Source organism: Rhinichthys klamathensis, unplaced genomic scaffold (genome assembly GCF_029890125.1).
Source record: "Rhinichthys klamathensis goyatoka isolate OS25496 unplaced genomic scaffold, OSU_Roscu_1.1 h1tg000212l_1, whole genome shotgun sequence".
NCBI lineage: Eukaryota > Metazoa > Chordata > Actinopteri > Cypriniformes > Leuciscidae > Rhinichthys > Rhinichthys klamathensis.
The window spans coordinates 270421-283137 of NW_026606737.1; the positions used below are offsets into that span (position 1 = coordinate 270421).

Genomic DNA, 12717 nt, shown 5'->3' on the forward strand with positions numbered 1-12717 from the left:
TGATTTAAATCAGGCTGGATGCCACAAGACGTGGTTGTAACGTGTATGTTACATTTTTTGTTTCGTTTTCACTCCGTTTGCCCTGTTCCTATTTGCCTGGTTTCCTAGTTTCCCTGTTTGTTAAATAATTATTTTCCTGAGTTCCTAATTCCACTCATTCCCTACATTCTCTTTATATATAAGCCCTGAGTTTCCCTAGGTCATTTGTCCATTACCGTCTATGTTGAATGTGGTTGAGTTCTAGTTTATCTCCTGCGACCCCCTGAGTTTTCTGTGTGGATTCTAATAAAGACTGTTTTCTATGAGTTAGTTTGTTCTGTTGAACACAAAAGAAGATATTTTAAAGACAGTTGGTAACCAGTTGACGGTAGCCATTGATTTCCATAGTTTTTTTTTTCCCTACTATGCAAGTCAATGGCTACCGTAAACTGTCTGGTTACCAACTGTCTTTAAAATATCTTCTCTTTATTTCAACAGAAGAAAGAAACTCATACAAGTTTGGAACAACATACGGGTGAGTAACTGACAGAATTTTCATTTTTTTGGGTGAACAATCCCTTGAATAAATGACTTTTTACAAGATAAATATCTTATAGAAAAGTCATTTATTCACAAGGTCCAATTTACGTACATATGAACCCCAAGGCGTCATGAAACTGACGCCTTGGGAATCATTTTGACCATGCTTCAATATTCGACGCTTTAGGCACCCTTTAGCGTCAGTTACATGACGCGATCCTAGGGCGTCATCTTGCTGACGCTTTACCTTTAACGTCAGTTAAATGACGCTATCTAATCTTAACCCTACCCCAGACCTAAACCTACCCGCGTCATCTAACTGACGCTTAGGTAAAGCGTCAGTAAGATGACGCCCTAGGATCGCGTCATGCAACTGACGCTAAAGGGTGCCTAAAGCGTCGAATATTGAAGCATGGTCAAAATTGTCATTTTAGTGACGCCTTGGGGTGAGAATGCGTTGCCTATGCCGTTTTGTAATGATGCACTTAATTAACCAAAATAACGAAGTGTGGTATATTGGACAGTGGACACTTCATTCACTCAACGTTCGCAGCTTTAATTATGTAGCGGAGGGGGAGGGGCTATCTGACTCTGATGTTGAATGACAAAATAACCAAAATTCATACTATACGTGGTTGAGTACATAGTACATGCCTACCGGTAAGTGCACAGTATATGTGTCTCTGTGTGCCAGTGCAGCTCATAAATCATTTGTGGCGCTTTGAAGGCTCGGTGAAGGGAAGAGGAAGTGCATGATGAATGCTGGTTAGACACACAGGAAGCAGACAGGGATACTTATCAAAATGATTCATACATCTGTTAGTTTCATCTTCACATGAGGTTGAGCGTTAACCTGACTTGAGTTTGCTGGACTCAGACCAACAGCAGGACAACAGTGACTAAACAGCTGAGAGAGAAGTGACCCTGAAGTCAGGAAGATGTCCAGGGTTTTCATGGATCAGACATTCTAGAAGTGTTTACAAGCAACTGCTTTCCCAGGTGAGCGACGGGTGAGACTATTCATTTTTCCCATGATGCCCTGAGTGTTCTCTCATACATTAATAGCAGTTTCCCACTTGGGTTATTTGCAGAAGGCAAGTGAATCATTTGATGAAATATTCTGCTGCTGCTCCATAAATATGTCAGAAAGGCCATTTCCTGCTGATGAGAGAGAGAGAGAGAGAGAGACGGATGAAGACCCCAAAACATTGTTATGCTTCTGAAGAGTTGCAAGCAAACAAGATTATATAAGGCACATTAAACAAGCAATACAGTAAAAGTTGTTTTTAAACATTTATTTAACCGATTTCCCTCAAATAAATCTCGACGTATTCATGCCCAAAGGAACAAAATAAAGCACAAATAAAAGCTCTTTAGCATCTCATTTTTCCCCCTAGACAGCAATGAGTGGGATAGGTCACCCAAAAATGAAAATTTTGTCATCATTTAGGCTACTCACCCTCAAGTTGTTCCAAACATGAACAAACATCTGTTGAACACAGAAGAAGATATTTTAAAGAATGTTGGTAACCAGACAGTTGACTTCCATAGTTTTTTTTTTCTACAATGGAAGTCAATGGGTGAACTATTCCTTTAAGTGGAGAGCAAATGGAGATTTTTACTGAAGTCTACTGCTTCTCAGATTCTTCTCTTGAGAAAAAGACCCCAGAAATCTCACATCACATCTCCTCTAGAGCAGTTTTTCTCAATCCAGGGGTCTGTGCAAACTTCCAACGGTGCTAGAAAATGACTTAGAATAACATCATGTTTCCGCAGCGCTGAGCTCTCACTCGGACACTTTTTCACTGCAGCGCAGAGGTCTGCGTGGATTGATTTTTTCATCCCACTACTGCGAGTTTCAGTCCACACCCGCCCACTACTGCCGAATTCTACTTTGAGTAGGTACACTTGATCCATGTTTGCAGTGAATCTGTTCTCACACTGTCCTGCCTAATTTAGGGTCCGTAACTGGGGTCCTTTGATTTATTGAAGTCAGACAGCTGTTTATGCTTACATAAAACATAAAAAAGACCAGCGTGATATCTTTATTGTAGATACAGTTTTAAGTTTTCTCAACTGTTGACTGTTGTTTTTAATTTAGAATCCTCTTGAATCCTGCCATTAATTATGATTAATGACTTTAGGGTTGGAAAAAAAAAGGACTGTCTGGTAATGGAGTCCAAAAGCTTGAGAAGCACTAGAGTTTCAGAAGTGATCTCAACAAACATCGCTCAGATTTGCCAGGGTATCAAAGTCTGCAATTTAAGTCAGAGATCTCATTATGAGCTCAAACATTCCTCATCAAATTCTTCCAAGACCAAATGATCTTAGGTATGCTATCCACATTTATTACTGTACATCAACAACTATAGTTAGCTACTTTTAGCTAGTTCATTCCGATTGCATGCTTACGTGTGACTTTTGTTATTCCGACTGTGCAACTAGTCCGATTACAAATGGATTATTAGGCTCCATGTAAACACAGATATTGTCTAATTTTTCATCTTTACTTTCATGTTTTTTTTTTTACTTTTTAAAACAAGGTCAATTTATTTGAGAAGACTTATTAGCTTTTATATTTTATTATATTTCAGAAAATATATATAGAATAATTTTTTATTTCACAATTGGCACATGTATTGTAGATTTTCCTTGTTTTAACCCAATTTTAAAGGTCAAATCTGCTACATGATTACATGTAAATGTTTATGCTTAGTTAAAGGACAACTCCGGCGCAAAATGAACCTTTGGTCTAATAACACATTGGTACCGAGTCGACCGTTCTCTGGGATTTGTTTTCATGATAATTGAATGTAAAGAGTTTTATCTCTAAAAACTGTTTAGCGTATAACGCTAGTATATAGGGCATAGAATAAGTAAAAAGAAATGGCTAGTTAATACCACTAACAAGGCTCAAAATAGCCCCACACTAACACGGTAGCATAATGAGGGTCCCTACATGAAAACCGAAGCATTGAGAACTTACCAGTCAAACCACGAACGCCGTGCTAAATGAGCTGAACTGTGACTTGGAATCTCATATGAAAGTATGGGACCCCTTTTTCCCTTGTATTTAGTCACCCATATATTTTAATAAACAGATATAATTCATGCATTTCCATAGATTTCACAAACGTAATTCCGATCGACCAGCTCACTTAGCACGGCGTTCGTGGTTTGAAATGAAATGTATTTATTTGTTTCAGCCTGAGCTATGATGCAACCGTTCTAATGGGAGATGATACCCAGTGGTGGACGAAGTACACATACCATGTACTTGAGTAAAAGTAAAGATACTCAAGGTAAAATATTACTCAAGTAAAAGTAGAAGTGCTGCCTTTAAACATTCACCTGAGTAAAAGTACAAAAGTATTTGCCTTCAAATGTACTTAAGTATCCAAGTACTTTGATTTTTTTTATGGCTATGTCCTATTATAATTTGTCACAAGACTCTTGCTTAACTCAGTCTAAGTGAAGACTAATGGCACTCTTGGCACACCAATCTATTAATGAAATGACATTAATTAGTCTGATATATATATATATATGAATTGAATTAATTTTGGAGGGAAGGGGACTGTTCCCATAAGGTATAAAACATTTACAGTATTTATATATTTTTCTCCAGCTCCTATGGTCATAATTATTAACATCTTAATGTTACGATACATTCACATAAACCTGCACAACGCCATTAAATATATATATATATACACTCACCGGCCACTTTATTAGGTACCCCATGCTAGTAACGGGTTGGACCCCCTTTTGCCTTCAGAACTGCCTCAATTCTTCGTGGCATAGATTCAACAAGGTGCTGGAAGCATTCCTCAGGGAGTTTGGTCCATATTGACATGATGGCATCACACAGTTGCCGCAGATTTGTCGGCTGCACATCCATGATGCGAATCTCCCGTTCCACCACATCCCAAAGATGCTCTATTGGGTTGAGATCTGGTGACTGTGGGGGCCATTTTAGTACAGTGAACTCATTGTCATGTTCAAGAAACAAATTTGAAATGATTCAAGCTTTGTGACATGGTGTATTATCCTGCTGGAAGTAGCCATCAGAGGATGGGTACATGGTGGCCATAAAGGGATGGACATGGTCAGAAACAATGCTCAGGTAGGCCGTGGCATTTAAACGATGCCCAATTGGCACTAAGGGGCCTAAAGTGTGCCAGGAAAACATCCCCCACACCATTACACCACCACCACCAGCCTGCACAGTGGTAACAAGGCATGATGGTTCCATGTTCTCATTCTGTTTACGCCAAATTCTGACTCTAACATCTGAATGTCTCAACAGAAATCGAGACTCATCAGACCAGGCAACATTTTTCCAGTCTTCAACTGTTCAATTTTGGTGAGCTCTTGCAAATTGTAGCCTCTTTTTCCTATTTGTAGTGGAGATGAGTGGTACCCGGTGGAGTCTTCTGCTGTTGTAGCCCATCCGCCTCAAGGTTGTGCGTGTTGTGGCTTCACAAATGCTTTGCTGCATACCTCGGTTGTAACGAGTGGTTATTTCAGTCACTGTTGCCCTTCTATCAGCTCGAACCAGTCTGGCCATTCTCCTCTGACCTCTGGCATCAACAAGGCATTTCCGCCCACAGAACTGCCGCTCACTGGATGTTTTTTCTTTTTCGGACCATTCTCTGTAAACCCTAGAGATGGTTGTGCGTGAAAATCCCAGTAGATTAGCAGTTTCTGAAATACTCAGACCAGCCCTTCTGGCACCAACAATCATGCCACGTTCAAAGTCACTCAAATCAACTTTCTTCCCCATACTGATGCTCGGTTTGAACTGCAGGAGATTGTCTTGACCATGTCTACATGCCTAAATGCACTGAGTTGCCGCCATGTGATTGGCTGCTTAGAAATTAAGTGTTAACGAGCAGTTGGACAGGTGTACCTAATAAAGTGGCCGGTGAGTGTATATATACACACACACACATATATTCACACACATACATATGTATATGTATATATATATATATATATATTCTATGTTATGGGAGCAGCCAATTTCCCCCCAAATTAAACACAAAAACGTAATAATGCAGTGTTTCTGCTAGGCTAACGTTACTCCCCAGAAAAAAAAGCTATTATATGCAAATCATTTTAGTGGCAACGTAAGCAATGTACATTATGCGTCAATACTTGCTGATAATTGCTGCTGCTCTCTGTCCCACTTAAAATCATTGTCAACACGATTTGTTTGGAACTATTGAGAGCTACACGAATAACGTGACCGCGCGGCGGCGAGATCACTGTCACAACCATCTATGTTCGCAACTCTCATATTTAACGGCTCTGGTTCGCGCTTAGTAGATACCGACAAGGCAAGTTCAAAACAAAGCGCGCGCGCTGTACTGTGATTGGAGGCTCGTTTGACCAGTTACGTTTTTTATCCACTCATAAATAAAAAGGAACGACTGATTTTGAAAATATAGTAGAGTAAAAAGTAAGATATTTGACTTTGAAATGTAGTGGAGTTAAAGTAAAAGTCTCCAAAAATTTAAATACTTGAGTAAAGTACAGATACGCAAAAAAGCTACTTAAGTACAGTAACGAATTACATTTACTTCGTTACTGTCCACCACTGATGATACCAGCTCAGTGATGAAAAACTAGTTCTTTTCCTTTCGGTCTGATTGGCATCAATGTTCTTAGATTTGTGTGGATTCAAGGCAGCAGAACTGTGACGTTTCAGGTCAGAGATGCTGGTACATGCAGATGCCACTGTCGTTTAGCAGTCCATCGTGAAGCTGCATTCCTGAAGGATGATATCCAGCTGGGTGCGGTTTATAAGGCAGAAATGAGACGTATGCTAGGGCTGTCTGCAGTGACGCAAACTCAAGACATGAGTCATCATCAGCGCTGGATTCCCATAAGAGCTGTTTATCATATAATACAGCAGACTCTGGACTTACAGTTGCAGAGCGAACACTGTCACGATCGCACAACCACACAGCAGACTCACACCATACACACTCAAATGTTGTATGGTGTGGTACTAATTACATCCATGATCTTTGTATAACAATCCACTTATAAAAAGATGACTGAAGAACACAGTTTTACTGCACTGTTGTTTAGTGTGAGCATAAGCTTGTGTTTAGCTGGTCATTGTCGCTAAATAAAGCACATTCATCCTGAATCGGTTTATTTTGGGTTAATAATCTGCTTACTGTACCATATTATGTTTAATATATGACTGTTTATCAAGTAAATAAATACATAGACATGAATCAAAGATTCAAGTTAGCAAGAAGTTGAATCCTAGCAAGAAAATGAGCACATTAAAATAATTTATTTTGTATTATTACACTCTAAAAAATGCTGGGTTGTTTTAACCCAACTTTGGGTCAAATATGGACAAATCCAGCCGTTGGGTTAAATTTTTTAATTAAATTTTTAACCCAACGTTTGGGTTTGTCCATATTTGACCCAAAATTGGGTTAAAACAACCCAGCATTTTTTAGAGTGTATTACTCTGCAATCCATGTTAAGTTTTCTCTGGACTAGTTTGCTAACTTGTTATAAATGCGACATGTCTAAACTTTTTTTTAATCAGCCGAACTATTATGAGTTCAAATTAAAGTACCCCTTGAAATTTTTATATTAATATTTCAATAATTTTACAACACATTTTCATGTTCACGGTTCTCTGATATCATCGATTAATGGTCACATGACATGCAGGTAAAAAAATATAGGTACAGTAACACTTTACAATAAGGTTTCATTTGTTAACATTAGTATATGAACTAACAGTGAACAATACTTATACAGCATTAATTAATGTTAATCTCAACATTTATGAATACACTTTTAAGATCAAAAGTTGAATGTGTTAACAGTAGGTAATGAACTGTGAATTAGCATGATGTGTGTGTGTGTATATATATATATATATATATATATATAATATATACACACACACACATATATATATATATATTGTGTGTTTACTGTGTGTATGTATGTTCATATTGCCACACAGAGACTTCTGTAAACATGATGCAAATGATTAATTGAATGAGTTTTGAATTGATTTTTATACATTTGAAACATTTTGAACTGTTTCATGTAAATGAATCGATCTTACCAACCGGGTACAGACACTTTCTCATGATTAACATGGTTGTTTCATTGATTAACAGTTTAACACAATCAATATTATGTCAGTCGAGTTCATTGGCTATTGATGAGCCCCTGCGTTCTAACGTAAGGACTAGAAAAGGATCTGTGTGTTTCTTCTTGATTTATTCTGGAAATTCTGCAACTAAGTATTTCTTTCCCACGTACCCTTGCTCCTCTGTTTGTTTTGGGATCTGGTGGCCTAATGCGGTCTCGCTCTTACAGGTTATGCCACCCCACAGGCTGACTGGAAATCCAGCCGTGAAAGAGAAGGGCTGATCCCAGACCCCCTCGTGTTCCCGCAGCTGCGCCCCTCCCTGTCCCCATGGCGACAGGAGGTCATGCCCCCGAGACAGATGTGTTGATCAACCTGCATCAGGTGAGAGATGTGAAGACCCTGCCTGTTTTTTTCAGCGTTTGTGAGTTTTAGTTATACTAGGCCTGTTACACTCTTTAAAAAAATAAAGGTTCCCAAATTTGTATTTTTTTTGCAGTGATGCCTAACCATTTTAGTTCTTAAAGGTACAACATGTAAGAATTTTGTAATAAAATATCCAAAAGTCACTTGCACAGTGCGATATATTTCCTGCAGTTGTGTACTTACAATATCCCAAAAGTTCCCGAAGATTTTTAATTTCAGAGAAATTCCAATTTTAAATAATTGGCCGTCCCGGAATCCCTGTTCACTTGTCGCCTGTCAATGACGTAATATCCGCGTTATCCCTGGTTTCCGCTAGTAGTACCAGAGAACATAGACATAATAAATACACAGACGCCCTATTGGCCGCTGCAGCGTACGTCAACGGCGCCGCCATGTTGGGGATGGCAACTTTCCCATACCTCTCATACCGGGAATTGAGAAAAATGCCTGTTTTGTGCGCTGTTTGGGGCTGTACACATCGCCACACAATTGAAAACAGCTTTCGAGGAATTACCTTTCACAAGCAAGACTGAGCGTTTGTTTTTGGTTGTATTTGGTCATGATTTAATTAGTAATAGTAACGTTCAGATGATACATTTAAAAATACTACTGTTATTGTGTCACGAAATGTAGTTTTAATAGTTTTTCAGTCGACAATGTAGTTGTTTAAAGCTCAAATATGTGGTTTGTTTATAAAGATAGCGCCTATTTAAAAATTTGATCTGACGCTTTCGGAGTTGTAAGATGCTATCACCGGGGCTCAGTGCTCGTCTACCCCGCCTGGAACAGCCGTACCTCGGCCAGTGCTTCTGAAGTTTTGCCGCTGGCTCGGATGTCTGTAGTCTAGTGGTTAAACATGAGATATAATTTGGCTTGTGTATATCTAACGGGCGATCTTTGGTCTCATTAATCTATAAATGGTTCCCTGGTAAATCGTTTTGGCTGAGGGCAAAGTGAAGTTTCATAACTTTATATTTAGGCTATTTTAACGTTGTATCCTGCTGTATGTTTGACTGAATCTACTTCTGTTATAATGGCTATTACTGATCAATAAAACTGAAATTTAACAAAAGAGTTAAATATTAAAGTCACTATTTAACTTATTTTTTTATTGTGTATATTCTGTAATTGATATTTCTTATTCTATTGCTATAGTATTATTAATAATCTATATGCTATTATCAACATTTTTATGATTGTATTATTGTACTTATGATATTATATAATTAATCTATTCATTACTATTTTATTTGCTGTATACTATGTTTATTTTATTGACTATTTACTATTACTTCTCACTTTATGTTATATTTACTATTTGCATTGCACTATAGTTGTACCATAACATATGTATTATCATAAAGGATCCATCAGTTATCTTTGTTATTGCTAAAATCTGGTCAATCACAAAAGAAATGCTTTTTCCACGATAAGAAAACTTAAATTATAACTCAGTATGGGGGTCTTCACCATTCTTATCCAAGAATAAAAAGCCAAATACATGACAAGCCTGATCTTTGACCATTCTTTATTAAAAAAAAAAAAATGTACAAGTCTAACTATCGAGATTTTAAATAACTAGAGATGGAACTTTTTGTACACCACATACAAACCACTGAAATCGGTTGATAAATGTAAAAACAGTTTGTTTTTATCCAGAAAAAACGCAGCTCACCCGTTTACTTACATTTGATTACAGTGCAGTCTTGCCCTCCGCAAAATGGCGGACCCGTTGACGTAACGCAGCAACGTTCCAAAGCGCCCAATAGGGCGTCTATGTATTTATTATGTCTATGCCAGAGAATGTCTAATTGAAGAGAATTGGCACTGTCTGGTTACTTCCGGTTTCTGGACTGGCTGCAGTAACACGTCTCTGTCCATGCGGGGGCGCTCGCAGGCGAGTGCAGAATGAATGGGGGTCTATGGGGTTTCACCCCCAGAAATCGACTTTTCTCAGGATGTAATTTTTTGTCAAGTAATTTAAAAGTTGCATTCAAAAGGGAGGGCTAAGATAATACACTCAGCTGAAAATTGCATTTTCAAGTTCACTTATCTGTTCTAAAAATCTGTTCAAAAATGTAATGACGTCACATAATAGCAGAATGCTACCGTGTTCCGGCCAACAACGGCCTAACCTGTAAGAAATCGAAAGGACATAAGTACTCGTTCATTCGACTTTTGGACTATAATCTATATTGAACTTGCGGATTCAACGACAAGCAGGAGAAAGAGATACATTTAGCCGTTTAGCTCCATAGACTCCCATTCATTCTGCACTCGCCCGCGATCACCTCCAGTGGAATTCTAATGGAACTGCAACCAATATGATACACAATGGGGCTAATAGGAAGTGCCAAGGCTCTCCGTTAGACGGGCTCTGGCAGTGTTGCCAACTTAGCGCCTTTGTCGCTATTTTTAGCGACTTTTCAGACCCCTTCAGCGACATTTTTTCAAAAAAGCGACTAGCGACAATTTTAGCGACTTTTTGGACAAACCTCAGTAACCTCCAAATGTTGCCAGTACTGTCCTGCGAGCGCGAGGTCTTGCTTTCTCCCTGTCGTCACTCTCTCTCGCTGCGTCTCCCCTGTTCAGGGAATGGCTGAGAGGAGCGCACGGCCGCTGACAGACGCGAATGAGCAGTGTTTTTCCACGGACTTATCACTTATCAGCTTTTCTTTTGTTTTATATTTAAAGAATTTAGTTTGACCATTTTCATTTTATTTATTTTCTTGTGCTTATTACTTGTAACACTCACTATCACATAGCTTAGTTCATCCGGTTCCCTAACTCTCTCAATTCAGATAATGTATCACATATGCCTATAAAAAATGTAGCTAATCATTCACTATATTATAGCTACTCGTTCAATTGCCTGACAACAAAAAAATAGGAAATGAGAACAGCTTTATTTGACATTCGGCTATATTATATTAAATAGAGCATTAATTTAGAGAGAAAACGCACTAGGCTGACAGAACGCAAGTACGACATGGTGACGTAATTAATATGCTAATTGACGTATGACGTCATCTAGCGACATTTAGCGACTTTTAGGGAAGGCGTTAGCTACTTTCCTTTGAAAATAGTTGGCAACACTGGGCTCTGGTAGTACTGCCATAGTAACCATGGCGACAGACGTGGACAACTGCGTAGTGCGTAACGTCTAGCCGCACGCTGTTGTTGTTTCGTTCAAACAGTATGGACCACGGCAAGCAGACTTTGGGAAAAAAGGAGAACTAAAACTAGGTTCAATATCAGCGAGGTGTTTTCGAGATGCCGAGAGCTCCACGTCCGTGACAACCTTCGACTTGACAGAGCTTTTACATGTACTTTATTAGACAGGTGAGCAAATATACATAAAACTAATCAATGTTATATAGTTCAACATGATGAAATGTTAGAATATGATCTGTATGTTATTCTAACGTTGATCTAGCTTACTGCTAGTCTCATATAGCCCACAAACTAACACATACAATAACATTATAAATTTTAACACACTCAAATGCAGTTTAGTATGATAGTGTAGACCAAGTGGAACAGCGCTGCGTTACCTCACAAGCTTCATTCGTCTTATAAACTGACCTGTGTGAGTAATCCAGCACTTGCGGGTAGTTCGGTAGAATTAAATGTCCTTATTCCTTTATATCCGCGGGACTCGCGTGTGGCGCTGATATCTGCCCGTCTCTTATTAGCAATCGCGCCCTGCTTCATACCACAGTCATGTTAAAAACATCAATGTATTATTCACTCATCCATAAACATTTTTAGATCCATCGGCTTGACAACAAGTTCCATAATTCCGCAGGAAATTTTGCGTCATCAACGTACGCCTTTGTTATTGTAAGAGGTTAGCGACCCCTAGCATCTTTAAAATAATTTTTTTTTCTTAGTGTGAAGAACATTTTAATAATCTAAAGAACCTTTTTCCACTATAAAGAACATTTTGTGGAATGGAAAGATTCTTTGGATTTTAACTTTAGGTTCTTTATGGAACCATAAATGCCAATAAAGTGTAGATTTTTAAGAGTGTACATAAACCTCACGTCTGCAGTGCATGTTGCTTTTGTGGTGCTATGAAGCAGAAGCACAGCTGCAAGTGGAGTTTCAGCATTGAGCCTATTTTTGCATCGCATGCTCAGCAGAAAAAGGGTGAACATGCACTAGAAATCATTATTTACACAGTGTTTTGCGGTACAAGCTTTAATGAAGCAATATAAACTACTCACATACTGTTTGAAAAGACCCACATGTAATTACAGATGCACTCAAGCACTTTCTATTCAGTAAATATGACTGAATCCATATGATTCAAGCAACAAATACCTATAATTTGGGTTTTGTTTAGATTTATTACCATTTTGGATGTAAATGTAACCCTCCTTATGTAAACTATTTCATTATGCACAAGTCTGTAATAGTTCGCAATTTCTCATTCCCTATAACTTCTTTTTATTTAGGCTTATTTAAGAGTGCATTAGGAAAGACTTTAGGTATGCAAAGACGGTGCACTCATATTACTATGAACGGGAGAAAGTGCAACATGCAATATGGCGGAATAAGTCCCGCCTTCTAAGTAAAAGAGCCAATCGCCAATTGATAATGTCATGGCGTCACTGCAGCTGACTTTAGAA

At 38.5% G+C, this 12717-nt stretch overlaps 1 protein-coding gene across 1 annotated transcript in view; it reads left to right on the forward strand.

Moving 5' to 3' along the window:
- Positions 1 to 12717, forward strand: part of slc4a3 (solute carrier family 4 member 3) — a 115136-nt gene that overhangs the window by 9158 nt on the left and 93261 nt on the right. Inside the window, exon 2 of the mRNA XM_056263997.1 lies at positions 7888 to 8041. Within this exon, the coding sequence (XP_056119972.1) occupies positions 7988 to 8041 (54 nt within the window). The 5' untranslated portion in view covers positions 7888 to 7987. The remainder of the gene's footprint in view (positions 1 to 7887; positions 8042 to 12717) is intronic.